The sequence below is a fragment of the Trachurus trachurus genome (genome assembly GCF_905171665.1).
Source record: "Trachurus trachurus genome assembly, chromosome: 10".
Taxonomy (NCBI): Eukaryota; Metazoa; Chordata; class Actinopteri; order Carangiformes; family Carangidae; genus Trachurus; species Trachurus trachurus.
Window position 1 is genome coordinate 12,397,999 of NC_139894.1, and position 20,316 is coordinate 12,418,314.

Genomic DNA, 20,316 nt, shown 5'->3' on the forward strand with positions numbered 1-20,316 from the left:
TGAATAGTTGTGGACAAATATAACATAACAGCACCTGAATCTACAGCAGCTATCAGCTCGGCTGTGTTTGTGTATCGTCCTATTAGGTCTTTATTCTGCAGTCACCACCAGCCAAAACACATAGGCCTATTTACCTACACTGAAATAGCATATCAAAGAACAAAGAAGTCGGCCTATCAGTGACACCTTTTTGGGTCAAGCAGATAGAGAAAAAACAAACTGATAAAAAAAACACTTAGGCTAACTGTGCTGTGTGTAAGTGACACAGATTTAAATGTGTACGACTGGTTGAATGAGTCACTGTTTGGACTGGATATGCTATAGAGCACAACACCAGCGCATACACACACACACACACACACACACACACACACACACACACACACACACACACACACACACACACACACACACACACACACACACACACACACACACACACACACACACACAATCGAAGAGAGGCAGGCTTCTTGTCACTGTTGCTTAGCAACCGCAGGAGCTACAGAGCCAAATCCCCATGGTGGCGAGCTGATGTTGAATTAGGTGGAGTGGGGGGAAAGAAAGGAAATTTTTTGGGAGAGACGTGTCTCTAGCAGACACAGGAGGAGGTGGAGATGTTCAGGTGTTCATTTCTTATTTTTGGATGTGCTGAATCGTGAGCTCCTATGTAACACAATATTTCTGTGCTTTTTGTTTTTGCCCTTTTCGGCTGTTGGGAATAGGGTTTAGCCTACCTACAGCTGCATTTCAGATTTAAGAAACGGGAAATGTTTCTTTTTTATATATGTATATATATATATATGGATTTAGCTAAGTATTTTTGTTCAAAGAGCTGTAAACAATTATATGCCCTCTGTGGTTAAATGTGCCAGTATGTAGGCTACCACCTATAGCTCACACACAAAGCCGAGACTGTTTTCAGTGCAGCTACGGCATAATCTCATCTCCCACCTAATCCTCCACAACTGTAGATGCATTTTAATATCTATAAGAAATATGGGTCAAAATGTTGAAAGATTTTTCAAAAATTAGCTATAATGAAGCATTGTGTCGTCTCAGAAATGTGCAAGAAGACTGGCCGTTAAATACAAATTTAGACGGAGACTCAGTGTTGTGAAAAAATAGTGCCATTGTAATATACATATCAGACAGCTGTAGTGAGTCTGTAACACTGCAGTTCTCTCAGGCAACTGCAGTGGTGCTGCTGCTGTACAAATGCCGTCTCCAGTGTCATTTGCATTTCAGCTGCAGTGGGAATGAGAACACACTTTGATTTACCGTGTGTGCAGCGGCTGAGCAGTCGCAGCAGAGAGGGCATTGTTGCTTTCCTTCCTCCTTATATTTGCATGCATATTGCTTTTGCTTTTTTTTATTTTTATGTCTGAGCTATTTTTGGCAACCGAGGTTATTGAGAAGATTCATGACAGCAGAGTGACACCCTGATGAGGGATATAAAAGCAAGCTGGAGTAAGTCACCCTGGATTAGATCTTCTGCTGAGCTTGTCCCTCGACAATAATCGTATAATGACACAGTGACTGATACTCGCGTCTACTTACAACTGCTTGATTCCACTGTTGTTGGCAATAGCTGCCCAGGTCTGTCACTATAAAAGCATTTTATTTTCCATATGTTTTGTTCTCTCCAGACTCTAACTACTTGTTTTATGGACCGGACCCATCATCTATTTACTGATCAACATGTTGGTGGCCATCCTGACAAGATAAATGACATTACTCCTGCTACATTAGATGCTCATAAACGTCCTGAATGTTGTCAGACAATGTGAAGCAGAGCAGGAAATGACAGAAAGTGCTGTGTAATGTTATAGAGCTCTCTTTCTGCAACAGATGACGTGTGAGTCTACAGACATACGGCCTGTCAAAATGTCCATGTAGATGAAACTGAGCCGATTTGTGCTTGCACATCATATTTTTGCTCTGTTGAGGGCTGAACCATATATGTGAAGGGTTTTGTTTTTTGATCAACAATTTCAGTGCAGCATATTGAAATCTGCTCTTTGTGAGGTTTCTGCAGTTTGCCTCTCGTAACTCTATGAACAACAATTGTCTGGCAGCTGAAAGCAGAGAAATCACTCTTTTGTCAAATAATAAACGGGAACAGTGTATTAAATGTTTTTCTTTGAGGAACTTTGTGGTGCACCAGCTCCAACATGTGATAGCACTCTTTTTGTTTAGTCTGCATGTTATGTTTTTGTAAAGCATCACGAGCTAGACTCCATAATAACTTCTCTGGGGGATATGTATAAACCTTAATTGTAAAAGTTTAGTGGGGGCATTGATATGGAACATATCTAATCAGTTACAGTCTAATTCAAAATCTTACTTGGGCAAAAACGGCATTCGTTTATATTTCATATACACAGTCAAGATAAATTTAATGTACCAAAAGTAGAAATACTAACTATTCAGAATAATGTATATAATAATATTGCTGCACATACTGTGGCTATGAAATATGGTGCTAAGTGTGTTTAGTACATTGCAGAGCAGTCTTTTTATTCATCGCAGTTTACATGTTTTTAGTAGGCTATATGTAAATGTCTGAATCTGCAATAATAATAATAACAACAACAACAGCATGAATAAAAAAACAAACAGATGAAGCTGAAATAACAACAGATATAAATAGCATATCTCAAACATTTTGTGGAGGTAAATATTGAATTGATAGCCTACAGAAAGAAATGTCAGGGTCCTCTACTGCAAAACAGAGTGTGTGTGGAGACCTCTCCCTCATGCAAAAAATGTGTTCAATGCATGAACATTAGTGGTGTTATCATTTCCTTACAGTGCAGTAAGTAGTCTAGTAATACCCTACATTAATAATAATATTTTATGCAAAAACAAGACTCAATCGTGATAAGGCAACTCCCACCCAGTGTAGGCTACTATAGTTGTGCATTCAACCTGTGAACAACATCTACTGCAGAGGGGGGAGGGTCCACACCAAACAATAAACTGTTGTTCATTTTTTTCTAAATGTATCCTCGTCTTATCCATTAATAAACATTACGATTAAAAGCAGTGCTTTGTTCGTTTTTTTTTTTCATCATTTAACACAAACTTATTTTCGCCAGCAGCGGTGGAAAGATAGTCATTGTGTTCCTCGCCCCCCTCCCGCTGCGGTTAAACGTGGTACGGTCCATAATGTGAAGCGGCACCGTCCCCCTCACTTCAGTTTATGGTAAGTCCGTGTCCACTCCCCCCAAACCGACGGCGTCTGTTGACTCCTTAATCCGACGTGTGAACCGGGATGCTGGGGGAACCGTGAAGCAAGCCGAGGGCTCCTGGGCATGGTTCTCTCACCACCACCACCTCCACCACCACCAGGAAATGAATGTTGGCTCATATCTCACAGACAGCAGCTCTCATTATCAACAGTAACCACGCAGCGGGGAGAGACGCTCCTCCGCTGATTCTAGCCGTTATTTTGAAAAAAACATTCTCTGACGGTTGAGAAGCAGCGGCAGCGGCAGCGGCAGCAGCAGCCACAGGGACCACAACTACTAACAACGGCCGTTTGACAGGTGCCGTCGCCCGGCTCTGCGTGGTGAGATGCCGCCCGTCCAGAGAACGATGTCTGATCTTCGTACCCGGGCTGACGGTATGTGGAAGAATTTTTTTGAGGGATATTTCTGTTTATGTGTGAGAGAAATGTTTGAAAATCACGTTTGTTCACCATTTTTACGGGTATTTTCTTGACACTGTGTGAGAGAGAGGGCCGGCCGACTCGCAGCTCTCTGGAAGTCTACAGTAACTCCGCCAGCTAAAGCTGTGATTAACGGTGTTGAAGCCGGGTTCAAGGAAACCCCGTGGGTGGAGGACTTGGGAGTTGAGTATCCAGAAAAATAACTGTAGTTTTGTTTACTGCAACTTCTTTCCATAAAAGTTAACCCAAACAGAAAGTACAGAGTTATAATGCTGGTGTTATCGCTGTATCTGCAGATAAAAAACAGGGGTTTCCTAGACAAAGGCTTTATCAGATGGATGTCTGACTGTAGTCTGCACGGAGCTTCTTGAAAATGAAACTAGTGCAGGGTTAGGGGCAGGGCAGGGCGCACCTGACCCAGCAGCAACCCTGGTGCCCATCCAGACAGACTGGGACACCCCCCACCCCAACTATGGTATAATGAAGCCATGGAGAAGGATACGTGCCCAGGTGTATTGAAACTTGATCCCTATAATGACAGTGGCCACAAGTCTGACAGCACAGAAATCAGTAGTATTTGGATATTTCACTCAAGCAAAAGTAGTAATTCTACGGCTCTGTTAGAAGTAAAAGTCATGCTATAAAAATTAACCTAAGTAAAGTTTGTCATAACTTAGGTCAGGATAATACATTTTACAATAATTATTGTTGCATTCCTATATCACACTTAACTGTAACCAACTAAATATAGAGGGGTACAAACTATTATCCTGAACTGTAGGTGAGCAGAAGTATTGGGTGCTAAAAGAGGAAATATTCAAGTACATGGGAGGTGCACTACAGTAGTACTTAGTTGCACTAATGAATTTCCAACACTGACAATAACAAGTGTCCACCAAATGGCATCCACAGTAGTGTGGGTCTAATAATACAGCCATTGTAATTCGACAGGGACCCTCACTCCTTCACTGCACCAGTAACTTTCCACTGCATCACAGTTGTGTTTGCTGGGGAAAGAAGATACAGATGCAGTCATATGCACATATCTGTTTACTTTTAGGGTTCCAAAGGCTGATTAGTAGCTTTGGGTGTAAAGGTGTGTTTGTTTATCTAGGAGACCACCTATGGCTGGACACACACAGCATCTAAGACACATGACGACTGACATTAGATGGACCCTGGGGTTTCTTTGTGAAGTCTTTAAATTCTTGTTTTGTTGCTGTCCCTGGCCTCTGGCCTCTCTAGATAGGAGTAAAAATTCATCTTCAGGGATCGATACATATCACAATATTTATGACACTCACTGCAGTTTCTGCTTCTCCTCTCAGTAAATGCAACAGGGCTTTCGTGGTTTGATCTCGGATGGCACAGATTTGATTAATTACTGTAGGCTCAGGCTAATATCTCAATCTGACTTATTGCTGTTGAGTAGCCTATATTTTTGGCTTCTGAACCACACAACCTCACCTCATAAAGTGAATTAGAATGAACTAACTCTCATTTTTATTTTAGACACTCTTCCATATCTCAAAATGTAAGGGTAAAGGTGCATTCAAACTGCATTTATTATATTTTACATCCATCAGGTCTATTAATAAAACAGAAATACACTGTGTGCCTTCTGATTTGACCTCAAGTAATGCAGTAACTTCACTCTATGACAGTTTAATTGTTTAGTGTGTGCTCATACAGGAAGTGTTCCAGTTGGATCCTACTGGCTGGGACTGCACAGAGAAATACATTTTTAAAGAGACATGCGACTTGATTTAAAAATTCAGTATTTTTGAACATGCAGAACAGCCTGCAAGCTGCTGCAAATTACTTTAAAAAAACTAAGATCAACCTGTAATACTCTCAGCCTGTGGTGAGTAGACATCCTTTACCATTTTTAAAACCAATATCATTTTGGCACCTGATGTAATGAACCATTGAAATTTTAATGCGTTTAAGCCGTAATTCTCTACTTGAAGGGAGCAAGTGTAAAGTAAACCTTATCTACTATCCTGATATTGATTTACTATACAGTGAGTCAGTGGGAATCTGTGTCTGTTCAGTCATATGAAGTCATAAAAACCCCAAGTTATATTGGGCTTATCTGCTTGTATTATTCCTTTAATTTACAATACTAAAGTGCATTTTATGGGAGAGAACAAGTTACACGGTGGGCAGATTATCTTTCTGATTTATAGCTCAAGGCCTGATAGTTTATGTGTGGTCTGTAATTATAAATTGATAATGTAGAATTTGGAAAAGAAAAACTGCCTGCAGGAATTCAGGGGTTTTACCTAGATTTAAATAATGAAAATAGACACTAAAGCCACCCTGAAATTAATTCTTACAATCTTACAATGGATATTTCACATCATCTTCTTGTAGTTGTACTGATAGTTGATAGAGATTGTTTTAAAACTGCCATTAAGACCCCGTCAGTTTTTCATCCTATGCAGCAAAACAGAAATTACACTGTTATTCAGCCTCTATGTTACCGGTAGAAGTCTAAATAATTAAACAGTTAATATAGATGCCATAGAAAACTGTTGATCAACGCAGCTGCTGCAGTCACAAGAGCGAACACATGAATTATGCAGCAGCTAATGCTGACACCCCAAACCCCCCACTACCACACGCTACCTTTTTAGGTTACAAAGAGCAAATGATTTCGCTGTTTTCCACTTGGCTCGATAGCACTAAGTGCACAGTATCATCCCACTGTTTCAGCAGCAGTGTGCTTGGATCCCATCGTGCACTCTGCCAGGTTGAAGACCAATGGTGCTGCTGCTGCTCCTGCACCAACACGTCCAGGTTGATATTATCTGGTTTATTATTACGCTTCTATTTTGCTCAATCACGCATCTGTTCTGCATTATTTCTTTTGGTTGTTTTTGATGAAAGCCTGAACACCCTCCCCAACCTTCAGTTTTAGTTTTTAATCACCACTTTGCATCAGGCTGGCTTCCATCTAGAAAGGGCAGCCCTCTGCCAGGCTTACCACCTAATCCATCAGCGGCCTGCCCGTCAGCTCTCCATGCTGCACACTCCCCGGTCTTTGCCCACCACGTGCTGCTTCGCTCCTTGTCACTCTGCTCCTCTTGTGCTGTGGAAACATCCAACATCACTGCCAGCCTGTGACTGCATGTGTTGCCAAAATAACCTTATCTAGGACACTTGGGGTACAGGTGACGTCAGTAGCTATCAGCATGTTTAATGTGTGATCCTCCTCCAGTGACAGACAGCCACCTTTACACGCTGATCTCTCCCGATACAAATTTCCATGATAGGCAGGAGGTTCGCTTAATACCTGCTCCCACACTGTCTAGATGCGGAAGCTAATCGACAGGAGCCACGCAAGTTAAGGCCAGACAGATGGCAACAAGCAGCCTGTTTGCAGTCTTAGCTCGCATGCTTATCTGCAGACAGACCAAATCCCCTCTCACAATTGACACTAAAGTTAAAGATAGACAGGTAAGCCTGTCCTGGGAGGATGCATCTATCTGAGGACCAAACGCTTGTCTTTGCATGTCCGCTGATTCACATGATGGAAGGTGCTCTGATTGCTCACATACAGGTGCATCTCAATAAATTAGAATATCATGGAAACGTCCATCCCAGTAGTTCAAGTCAAATAACCTCAACCAAGTATTGAGTGCATATCGATGGACATACTTTTTCAGAAGACCAACATTTCTATATTATAAACGCTTGTTTAAATTGGTCTTTTGTAATATTCAAAGATGAGATACTGAATTTTAGGTCTTCATGAAATGTAAGCCATAAAGAAATTAAATAAATAAATTGAACTTGAAATGTTTCATTCTGGGTGTAATGGATCCATATGATGTAGGCTATATTCTAATTTATTGAGATGCACCCGTGCTAGTTCTGAAGACACAAAGTGGTCGGCCTCTTCTTGAAGTGTTATATCTCTACCTTTCTCTTTCATCCTGAAGATGATTTTTTTCACGTGTTAAGTGAAGCAGGATGTTCCCCCCGTAGCATTTCAATAACACCAGCTAAGCCTCAGTCTATCTGAATAGTGGTAGCAGCGTGGGGAGGGAGACTGGAGGGGGATAGACTGCTCCCTTCTGAAGGGATCGAGGGCTGCCCATGTGCCTGGCGGATCACTGGCTGATAATAATGTGGCACAAAAGCCCAACACACCACTAAATCCCCTGTCTGGGGCCGCTGGTGTGTCATATCAAGTCCCCTTGGGCCTCTCTACTGCTGGCATGGGACATCTCCTCTGCTCTGTTTTCCACTTCATGTCCTGCCTCCATCACTAACCTGGAGCCAGTCTAATATGTGTTTCTTCAGGCACTCAATTTCCCCTCACCTAAATGATTCTCCCCTGTCCACAAAGCACAGTGGATGTGGCAGGCAGCCGGGAGGACGAAGAGGAGGAGGAGGAGGAGGAGGAAGGGAGGAGATGTGAAAATGCTCAAGTGCATGTGTCCGCACATTGACTGATCTACAGCAGCTCTGATGCCGAGGCAGAAACTAATCTAATGTTTGCCCATGCACGTCGTCTTATTGACCCAAGACAAGGAACACCCATGAGCTGTTGAATGACAACGCTGCAGAGAGTTTCATGAAGATTTCCTGTCGACAAGAACTGATGATTCATTTTTAAGGAAACAAATTACTTTGACCGAGTGGACCTTTAAGAACTTTTCTCAAGCTGAATTGCAAATACAGATAGGCCTCCACGTTGATAAATCCTGTATATTCCTCAACTTTACCATCAGCTTCCATAATATACAGTAACTCCCCTCTCAGCTGTTGTTGCCAAACATCAAATAATTCACAAATGCAGCATTATGCAGTGAGAACGAAGCCTGTAAACTGTGTCTGTAATCATATATTTTTTTGCTGCCGAGCAGAAATCGTGTTTCTGGCCTGTTTGCGGTTCTCTATGTGACGCACACGTGCGTGAACAGCAGGAAAATGCAGCAAGCCTGCACGTGCGAGGAGATAGTCAATGTCATTGTGTCACAGCGCAGTGTTTCCGCCAGGATTTTTTTAAAGAGTGGCGGCGAGGGTGGTCTGGTCGACGGGGGGGGGGGGGGGGGGGCGCGCGAGACCGGATCGTCGACTAGTCGCTGATGACATCATTCCATCATTCATATTTTTCCCGTCATAACTAAAATCCCAGGAGGAGGGAAATGCTCTGCAACAATCTGTATTCACTGACTGACAGCTCACGCACAGAAATTAGTCCACAGAGCAGCTTTATAAACAACAAGCTGTAAATCTGTTTGGTTTTTTGTAACTTATACAGGTGCAAAAGAAAATACTGTAGCTACTGTTCATTAAACAATTAGGGAGGAAAACGACACACAGGCCTCGTCACCATCACAGTCACAGTTTCACTCACAGTTTTTGTTTTTCCTGGTTGGTTGTTGCTGTTGTTGTTGTGCGCGACGTAAAGCTGTCGATATGAGCGGAGTTTTTTTTTTTTTAATTGCCGGCAGCCGGACACACTGGCCGCGGAAGCGGCAGTTTCTCCTGCTCTCTCTCTCTCCACGCCGGTCAAACATCGACCTGTCTGTAGGCTGCTCGGTTTTCCACACACACACACAGTCTGTCTCTAGCGCTGTAGCTATGTATGGATGTGTGTCTTGTGTGCAGACGCAACTGACAAATATTTATAGACGGACAAGCAAACTTAATCATCATTTATTTTATTTTGAAAATTGACCGGATTCTCTCGCCTTTTCTGTGCCCGACTTCCTGTCTGGTACGCGCTCGTTCTATCCAGCTTGACGGCGCTCGTATTTTTTTCATTCAGCGCACTCAGCTGTTGTTTCAAGCCGCTACTCCTGTAGCCTACTGTTACATGATCAGCGACTAGTCGACGTCAAGCTCAAAACGTCATTGTGGAGCAGGGGACTAGTCTGTGCAACCCCTAGTGGAAAACCTGCTTTACATTGTTTTAACATAAAAAAAAATAAAAAAAATAAAAATTATCATTCTGAAGGTGTGGCGGCTTTTATTTTGCCGTGGCGGTGCGCCACGATCAATTACATGTAGCGGAAACCCTGCAGCGGGATGACAAGGTCAGATGGAGAGGTGTCGGCAGACACTCCTCAGGAAACCAACACCAACAGCGGTTGAGAGGATGAAACTCTTGCTGCACTTGACCTCCCCCTCCCAAGATCTCAAGCATTTTATGATGATGACCCTGTTCTTGTTTCAACTTTTATGTCCAACTAGGTCGCAGTGCTGCCTCCACAGTTAGATGGCTGGGTCTAAAACAAGGATGTAAAACTTCCACCAGTGTTTACTGTACTGTGTTACGCCAAGAAGAGTCCTTCAAACATTTGATTTAGTTTGTGGTCTGATTTTGATGATGCAGATCTGACGTCATGAAGGAACAGTCAAGGCAGGAACAATACAACATTTCTGTGCTTTTTTTTTATTCCCTGTGAAACGTATCTATCTGTCCTGTAGTGTTTGACATACAAGGGTCATAATCTTTGGATGGTAGCGCTAACAAAACAACAATGCTCTCATCATTTCCAATGGTGCCTGAGCTCCTGCAATATAAGCAGTAGTGTAATTGATCTTGCTATTAATAGATGGTCTGAGCACATTAATGTTGTTCAAGACTGAAGCCTGAATCAATAACAGACAAGGACGGCATCCACATCATTTCCTCTACAGGGCTACTGTAAAAGTATACGCAGATACTGTGCTGCTCAGGTGTTACTTGGTAGTTCTGGATGATGGAGGTGCTGGTTTGGTCTGTTAATACTAACCTTACAGTCTATGATACTAACACATCAACCACGTCAGATCAGGTCAGTGAGCATCACCGATGGATTAATTGTCATTGCTCAGCCATCTGGATATTACAGCTATTTGTTTTGGAGGACAGAAATTAGTGTGGTTATTTTGCATCCTTAATTTAGATATAAATATCTGTCGTTATTTATAAGTATTATATTGATTTTCTTAACATTTAGTAGAGCTGCATTAAAATTTGATATGTTTGACAGCCAGCAGAATAAATCTAAAGTGGCTTGGACGGGATATCGCCTGCCTCTCTTCATCCACATCTTAAAGGGACAACGAGGAGTTTTGGAATGTGAAGTGTTTTCACACTACATTTCCCATGAGCCTCCGCGCGCATGGTGAAATACTTGGACCGACGCAAGACGGACGAAAGCGAATACATTTGCCAAAATGTTTTCAAATCAAGAATGAAAGTCGGAGGTTCGAAGACGATCAGATTCCGATCGTCGTAATTCCGACTAAATGGCGATCCGGCAGCGTAGGAAATGCTGGGCAAGCCGACCACTAAATAATAACAAAATAACGATAAAGACAAAATGATATATTTATCGAAAATGGAACCATTAACAAGTGTGGGTAACGTAGATTCATCCACATTAATATGAGACTTTTTTTATAACCAAATACAAACTCCTCGTTGTCCCTTTAAACAGACCTGAAACTCCATGGTTAAGATGAATATAGCCATGCTGGTTAAACAAAATCAGAGCTAAGAGAAGTGGTGAAGTCCTGATCTACAATCGGCCAGTTAAAAGCTTGATGTACCCCAGTCTATACATCCTTTCAGGGGAGTAAACCTGTCAGACAGGAAACGACATCCCAGTTGTTCCAAACCAAACAGCAGTGACACCAACTTGTTTGCTGTAAGCCTGGACAAGAGCCTGTCTAACAGGGAGCAGCTGGTAACAGTCAGAGATGTTGAGTTGGTAATCCAAAAGAAAGCAAGTCTTTTGTACAGATGTCAGCAGATGAATCCCTCAGACTTTGGCGACAATTAAGCTTTTCATGAAGCCCCGCCAGCAGGTTGACATTTTCAGCTATTGGTGAAATATTTCAGCATCTACTGGATTGATGTCTATGACATTTGGTAAAATTCATGTTTGTAAAAAAACAAAAATTAGCTGACTAATTGATCAACTAACTTTTTTTTCAGCACGACTGAGGCTTTGGGAGATCTCTTTATGATTTCAGCTCCAATAGTAGACCCTGGTGTATTATTTCAGAAGTGAAACCAGCGTGCAGTCAGGCACAACACAGCCAAACACTTTTATGAATGTCTTCACAAGATCCGTTACCTGTTGCGCAACATATGTCTTTCCTTTTTACCATTCATAAAATTGTGCGCAGTGGAAACGTCTCTGTCCCTGAAGAGCCCTCCTCGCTGAGCTAAGTCAGGCCAGCCCTGTGATGTCACAGCAAAGCCCCAGCTGCTTGTGTTGTCCCTGGACTGTCCGTCCCACTGTTGCCCGCCTGAGCCTATGGGGAGCCAGACGAAGCCGAGGAAGGGAGGGGGGATTAATTCTGCAGCGGCCCTGTTGTTGTTGTGAGTGCTGGTTACAGCACTGTGATCTGATAAGCGACTTATGGATGTTACTGTTGCTTAGATTGAGGCGGTATCTATATCCCCCTCCAGCTCTTCCCCCACCATTCACAAATGGTAGGAGATAGGGGGGGAGCTTTCATCTCTGGGACTTTGATTCCCATGAATAGGCTGTGGCTGCTCTGTCTACTTAAATATTTATCTGGCATAAATGAATCATGTACAGATCTTTCTTTGGTGGTGATGAGCAGATATAAATGGCACATTAGGCTCAGTGTGTTGTGAGACACAGAGATCCCAAGGCCCAGGGATTTGGAACTAATTTGACCCTAATAACTATGGTAGACCGCCTTGCGTTAAGGTGAACAATGTGACTGACGATGCCGGACTGCAATGTTGCACCTCACCTTTCTGTATGGTACTGTCAAGTTGCCTTTAGAAGCAGTTTTTTTTCTCCACAAGGCTTTTTGACTATGGTTTGGCTGCCACTCATTTGTTCCTGTTTGATCAATGTCAGTAGCCCCAAGCTGCCTGCCTCCACCCACCCCTGGTATTATTGAATGAATCGTGGAGCAGTCTAGCTCTTGCCAGGTCATGTGCCTCCTCATCTACACTTTATTGCCTAGCCTACAACTCTCACAGGCTCATTAGTGCTTGTTCGGTATCTCAACAGTTAGAGATGACTCTGCCCGGACCTATTTCTGGAAGAAAAAGCCTTTCTACAGTTTGATTTGCCTCTAGATGGATTTTATACCCCCAGGGGCAGACTGATGGGCCTTTCTGAAGGATCCTAAGGCTTAGTCATGAAGCCAATTGAATCATCACTGTGTAGTCATAGACACAGTAAGTGCTGACCAATAGAAGTTGTAAAATGCAGCCTGCATCTGACATGATATATTTTATGTTTTAAAGCCTTTATTTGAGGTCACATTAGTAGCCAGAATAAGATGATGTTGCTAAAAATATCTCCACCACAATAACTATTTCCAGTTGATCCTCTCATTTTAAACCAAGGATTAGTGCTGTTTCTGTGACGGTGGGGAGCCAGCATTTCAACTATATTTTGATGTTTTGATGTATTTTATCATTATATTAAACTTTAAAATAATTAAAGACAGCATACAAAACAATAACATAAAAAATATTAAAAGAGGAACATCAATTTAAACGAACATATAATTATAACTGACGAGTAATAAAGTCATTTTAAGGTTTGAGATTGTGAGAGTGTTGCTTGGCTGTATATGGGACGTTGTTGTTTGCGTTTGGTATTTAAGCCTGGGTGCCAAGAGCACTGTAATGTGCTTCAATATCAGATCATCATTGTTCCTGTCATTGCTGCCATTAGATGTGCTTAATCTTGCTCGTGTTGACAGTCATGGCAGCAATAATTTTCCACCCCCACTATTCCTGCCTGACCTGGGCTAATACATTACTACCCAGGATATCATAAATCTGCAGAGGGTGTGTTTGTCTTCATATCATGTAGAGAATTGAGGAGCTATACATACATACATACATACATACATACATACATACATACATACATACATACATACATACATACATACATACATACATACATATATTTTTTTACCCTTCAGATACCAGAGTAATTATAATTTCTCTCAAAGTGAAGGGTGTTAGAGTTGAAAGTCAGGTGAACTTTATTGATTTTACATGATTTTCAGCAATTCTTCTGTCCAAGACACGCAAAAATCTTGTTTGATCTGATTGAGAAGGGCTTTTACTCTGAAACCCTTAATATTGAGCCAGGGATAAAAAAAAAAAAAAAAAAAGCAGGCTGGGGGAAGACCGGCATGCCATGGTCAATGCCAAGCCATGCTGGGCCCAGTTTTTTCCCATTGGGCACCCTCTCCAAAATACGTGCCCCCTTGTGACTATTGTTCCACTCGTCCCTCTGTTGGCTGACACAAGCAATAATCCTGACATCTGGCCCACATCCAAACTCATTACGACACTTTGTGGCATTGATCCTACCCCTAGAGGCTTCCCCTCCAGAGCTGTGTGCTTCTGCTCTCTACTCCTATGAGCTTTATTTCGCTCCTTGTTATACTCTTTCCTCTCTTCTCATTCCATGCCTCTTCTTGTATTGTTTTTCTCACACAGTCAGTTAGTGTGGGTAATACGGTGGGCCCATTAATGGATGAAAGGTGTTGTTATTATGAGGCCTAATGTAGCACAGATTAAGAATTATGTTCACAGTGAGTATCCACCCAGTTTCCTATTCTTGTTCTCTTTATTGATGTCGAGGTAGTTGAGCCGTGACACGCCTTCAGTTAATGAAATTAGTGCAGAGAAAATGCACAGCGTCCACCGGGGGAATATTAAGAGCAGTTCCCACTGAGACATCTGTGGCAAGTGGCTGAGTACATCATTCACAAACTGAGGAAGTGAACTGGATATGGGATAGGGAGGGGTGGTTGGTGTGGGGGGGGGTGAATGGATGGGGGATCCCTGAAATGCCTCTGTAGTGGAGGCTGGAAAAAGCTATTTTTGATGATGGCACTTCCTCCACCTCGGCCTGTCAGGGTCGGCCTTGTGTGTGTGTGTGTGTGTGTGTGTGTGTGTGTGTGCTATGTTTAAATGTAGCTACTACACACAGCCCTTGTTTCCATTGTCATTTCTGTTTTGAACCTCAGTTGTGCTGATCTGCATTTTTACAATGAAATGATCCAGTTTTTTTCCCCCTTTTTTCTGTCATAGGCAAGTGAAACTGGGGGATTGTCAGGTTGTCAGATTGTCTGTAGCAGCTCCTCCAGCTCAGCTGACCGCTCTCTGGCTCGATCTCTACTCTTGCTTTTCTAATCGAATTAAAGTGTTCAATTCACAGCCTTTAATTGGATCAGGTGTGTGAGAATAGCAGCTGTAGAAACCAGTTAACTCTTAAGGACTTGAAAAGCACAAACATTAGCTAACCAGTCGTAGACAGCAAAGTACTCCTGCTACTAACTAGTGAACCAACTACCTGCTGGGCTATAGATAAGAGTACAAATTAGGGCATTACATTTTACTTTTATATAGTTAGGACATAACCTAAAGCAAACATGTAAATGCACATTTATTGTAATTTAAATATACATTATAATTTATTAAATATTAACTTTACTTTATTTTCGACAAATTATGCATGCTCCTGCAAGGGGCTTGTTACATAAATCTCAAACAATCCTAAACAAACAGATGCACACACACAATAACGAAAGAAAGATAAAAGACACAAAGTATATTGCACATTATATTTAAAAGAAAATAGATTTAAAGGTGTTCAGAAAAGAAAATTGAATTTGATCACACTATGGGTCTTTAGTGTAATCACTCATCTATCAGTGACGATGTAGCCCAAACAGGCGCACAAATTATGTGTCACGTTGCTCACGATTCATCAGCCAATATCAGGATCCGTCATCCATCAATCAAACATCTGAGAAAAACGAGGGGTACAATGGAGAGGACTCGTCCACCACCACCGACACAAACGATCCTCCGTCCCTGCTCCACTCTCCTCCTCCAGATCCCTGCGGTCCATCACTTAGCCTAGCTAGCTTAAGTTAGCAAGCTATAATGTAGCTAGCCTACTAACTAACAGTTAGCTATGTTAGCTAAACACACCTGCACACACAAACACACACCGAATTGGACAACAACCAATCAAATTCCTTCGAAACACTGTGTCCCGCTTGGTCCCGCCCCAAACATTGAATATCCCGCCTGCGCGATAACGCCTGAATCAAATTCGTTTTCCTTACTCGTGGAAACTTGTGCGGAAACTCGTGGAAGGAGGACAAACGGCCATTTCTGAACACCTTTTAAGATTTAAGACAAATTGAAGTACAGGTCTTGCTTTTTTTTTTTTTTTCTTGTGCAATATGCAAGAGGCTGTTTCTTAAATGTAGGTTGGATTGTACAGTGTTGATAGGCTACCTTTCACAGAGAAACCCCAAAATGAAGAGATTGCATGGGTGGGTCTAGTGTTTCCTATCTCACTGGATGCCACTTATCTAAACTGGTTTAACCTGACTAGCATGTAGTAGCTTTTCTTTGGGTGTGTCTGAAATTGATATTATGAATCATCAACATTTTCTGCTGTCTCTGGGGGTTGCACTCACATAACTGTGTTATCTGCACAAAAAGATGTACACACAGTCTTCCAAGGCACTGCTGTACACACTTGGGCACTGAGATGAATACACTGCTACAGTCCGAGTGAAACTACTATTGAATGCTTAATTTCAAGTGTTCAGTTAGATGTTACAGTGTCAGAGCTGAAGACTGTAATGATTTTGTACAAGTGGCTAAAACCAGTTCAGTGCCCGACAGTTTGGGATGAATACATGAACAGTTCCACTCTTGGTCTGTTCCCGTCTTGTGCACCTCTCAGTATCAAACTGCTCCATTCTGCAATGTAGAAAAAGATAAAGTATTGTTAGTATTTCTGTCATATCAGCACCTTTGTTCAGAATCATATCAGCACATTGTACGTTGAAATACAGAGTGTTTGTATGCTCAACATAATCCCATGTTGTCCCCAGCATTTACTTTAACTTTGCATACATTCAAAAGGAGGGAGAGCCGAAGGACTAAGTTAAGCAGTAGCAGTACCAGCTGCAACTGGTGCATTGCAGCACCTGGCCTACGCTCAGCACACAGGCTCTCGCTGCGAGGGCTCATTCACAACACAGAGACACAACATCAATCACAGCTGCTCAGCCTGCTCCTCTGGCCTGATATTTTACACAGACCTTATGCTGCAGTCACCAGCTATGCCAAGCCGCCGTTTTCATTTGTCATCGCAGACACTAACTCCTTGATTACCCGAGCTTCAAAAAAGATTTAGGTTTTCTGACTAAACTCTGCTTGCTTGTTTTGTCCCTTGGTGTGGAAGCTGAGATTGCTGTTTTGCATATCATTGATTATTGCTGGCATTTAACTGAGCATTAGTGGCACGGTATTAGTGTAGCCAAAAAAGATCTCAGTCCGAATTGAGATTTGTGATTTTCTCTTATGATTCTTGGAGAAGTCTGGTGATGGACTGGACCTCCATGGATGATGGAGGGGGTAAACGGTCCTGTAGTTTATGACACCAATGCTTTGTGGCAAAAATTACAGGTATTTCTATAACCTGTGTGTAACTGTGGCACAATATTTCCCTCTGAATGTTTGCTGCTGTAGCTAAATTTCCACAATAATAAAACGCCAGAGGTGAAACAGAATGTTTTAGTTCCTTATAAAGACAAATACATGACAAAAAAAGTGTAATTACAGCTTTATCCACATTGATGTTACCTCTTTTTTTATACAGTCCATATTCAGTGCAGCAGCATGGCTAAAAGACAGTGTCCTTTCCTTCACCTGTACTCGGTGCTGTTTCTCATTTTTTTCCAGTGTTACCTGGTGAGTATGGTGGAAATATTTGTGAGCTTGAGAAAAAAGCTGAATAAAAAGAACACATAGGTGAAGGCTCAGTCATTGTCACAAGCTCTTACCTAATGAATGAATGAATGAATTAAATTGAATGTTTTCTCTCTCACTAAGCTAATCCTCGACTAGAACTGTGTTTGGGCAGTTCTTTCTAAGTCGTGCTTTATACTGCATCATTTTTATATAACACGCTGGGTTCGCTATTTGGGAAGGATCAAGATACCTCTATCTAAACACCAGAAACAGAGAAATAGAGCCTGAACAATGACACAGTGTTTAGCAATGTGTTGATTCTGGACCTGAGCTCTTGGACTGTGAGTAAGGAGGAGGTTGGGCTTTCTGTGTATGGAGAGGAAGGAAGTTAAGTTGTTAAGGAAGGACCTCCTACCATGAAGGTACTATAGAATCAGTGGGCCAGCTCTCCAGAAACATTATATAATGCTGTGGTGGAACTGACCTTTTTCACATCTTAGATTTTATTTGAGTAAATCATCACCTGACCTGGAAGCACCTGTCATACTTTTCCAAGGACAAATTTAGATCCCATGATCGGCCCACTCTTTAAAAATCCTGTGTCGCTCTTTGTCCTATTATGTGTAGAAGACTGAAAATCTGAAATTGTGTTCCTTAGATCTCACCTGTTGTATCTCATTGTATTCAAAACAACTAACCTTAACCTTAACTAGCCTTTCATATAACCCTTATTTACCTTAAGGAATCAGTGGAGGACTATCATATTGTGGACACTATATTGGTCTTTTACCTAAACGGTAGGCTACATGTGATAATAAGGCGTCATGGTAGGTTTCCCTACTTAAGCACAAGTCATCACTCTTTAATCTCCTGTAGCTGCCTGGATCCACACACGCTTCTACGCTAATCCAATAAACCACCTATGCTGATGCGACGTCTTGTATAACAGGCCTGGGATAGCCACCCCATGTTTTCCCCTGTGACCAAATGACTACAGGGGGGCAGTTTAATTTTAGCCCCGGAGCACATGCTAAAGAGAGAAACTATCAGGAGACGATGGATGAAGGAGGAAAGAATGTCTGGCAGCTGCTCTCAGTAATTCTGTATGTATGTATGTACGGCACGTGGTGGATCATTAAAACAACAAGAGCTGTAACTTAAGATTCAAGCTTTGTGTAACATGAGTTAGAAAGTGCTAAGAGTAAGCTGAGCATCAGAAGCTGAACAACAAAGAGCGAGAGAGAAAGTGTGACTTTAAAGACTGAGCCAGCCTTTTACTTTTTTGTTTCCGTTTGACTTGACATGACAAGAAGCTACTGTAGTCAGGGGGATGGGGCACAGGTTGCAACTGGGGCATATCCGGAAAGAGCTCTGGTTACAGTACCCCATGACACTTGGATTTGTTGTTGTTGTTGATGTTTCAAGCAGTCAGCCAGCCAGCCAGCCACCCCCTCCTCCTCCTCCTCCTCCCACTTAGAAAGGCCCTTCTTTCCATTTTTAAACTCCAGGGACTATCTGTAGTCGTGGAAGCTATGCTACGCCTGCCCTTACCTCATAACCCCTAACACCACCACTACTACTGCGTGCTAGAGAGTGCCGTCCAGCATCCACGGGATCACATGCATGCAATCCGAGAGTCTAGGAAATACTGTTGACTTAAGAGTTTTACAGTAGTGCTCCCTTGGCAGTGCAGCAGGCACTAATCTAGACATATCAATTAAAACACGAGGACAGGGAAATGTGAAACTCAGGAACTTTGATTTTTATCTTTTCTCATCTCACAAACTACTAGATGATGAAACAGTTAAATCTGCCTCTTTATGATAGTGTCAGATACTTCATCTTAAAATAGTACTGAAGTTTGGTCGACTAGTCTATTTGTTTATTTGCAGAACACCAGGTAATGCCTTCAAATGTTGTTTTGGTGTTTGCGATGTTATATATTGAAAAATAGAAGTAGCAGATGATATAATTTCAGAAGCAAGCTTCTAACCGAACCGATAATGTGCTGCAGTAGGGTTGCAAAGGGGCGGAACATTTCCAGTAAATTTCCGGAAACTTTCCGGAAACTTTCCATGGGAAGTTAAGCTGGGGAATTTTGGAAATATTCCAAATTGGAAACTTTCCATGGGAATTTATGGGAATTTATGGGAATTATTGGGAATTTATGGGAATTAACTAGAAATTGGGGGTAATTTAAACAAGCTGTATCATATCCAAACATACCGTACTGTATGTAATGTAAGTATTTTGTTTTGTCATAAGCAGACATCCATGCAAAATAATACAATTAAAAGGACTTTATCAAGTTTTAATTCTTGTTTGAACAATCAGTTCTTTTACTGAACAACAAAAACATGAATGTTGAGTAAAATACCCCCCCCCCCCAAAAAAAAAAAAAAAAAAATCCCATTCAAAATGTTAAAGGGACAACGAGGAGTTTTTATTTGGTTATAAAAAAGTCTCATACTAATGTGGATGAACTACATTACTGTTATTATTATTATTTAGTGGTCGGCTCACCCAGCATTTCCTAGTTTCGGTTTTGCGGATGCTGCCCTGTGGGTCATGGCGGTTTATGGTCGGAACTACGACGGTATCTGATCGTCTTCCAACCTCCAACTTTCATTCTTGATCAATGAAAACATTTTTGGCAAATGTTTTCGCTGTTTTCATCTTACGCTGGTCCAACTATTTACTGTGCGCACGGAGGCTCATGGGAAATGTAGTGTGTGAAAACCCTTCACTTTCAAAAACTCCTCGTTGCCCCTTAAAATGAAAGGAGCCCCCCTCTTGTGCTTTGGGCTCAACAGTGTGGCCTTCTGGGTTCAAGAAATCATCTGTGCATGTGATGGAGGAATGCACAGTGCATGTAGGGGGCGTGGCCTCAATAGCC

General features: G+C 42.0%; 1 protein-coding gene across 5 annotated transcripts in view; it reads left to right on the top strand.

The window, feature by feature from the left end:
• Positions 1 to 3,236: 3,236 nt before the first annotated feature.
• Positions 3,237 to 20,316, top strand: part of atp8a1 (ATPase phospholipid transporting 8A1) — a 114,124-nt gene continuing 97,044 nt past the window's right edge. For 3 of the 5 annotated variants that reach the window (XM_083980857.1, XM_083980859.1, XM_083980858.1), the window contains exons 1-2: positions 3,237 to 3,628; positions 6,395 to 6,475. In XM_083980857.1, the coding sequence (XP_083836983.1) occupies positions 3,580 to 3,628; positions 6,395 to 6,475 (130 nt within the window). In that variant the 5' untranslated portion in view covers positions 3,237 to 3,579. Of the gene's footprint in view, positions 3,629 to 6,394; positions 6,476 to 18,499; positions 18,532 to 20,316 lie in introns of those variants that run through there. The other 2 variants (XM_083980860.1, XM_083980861.1) reach the window with 2 other exon arrangements.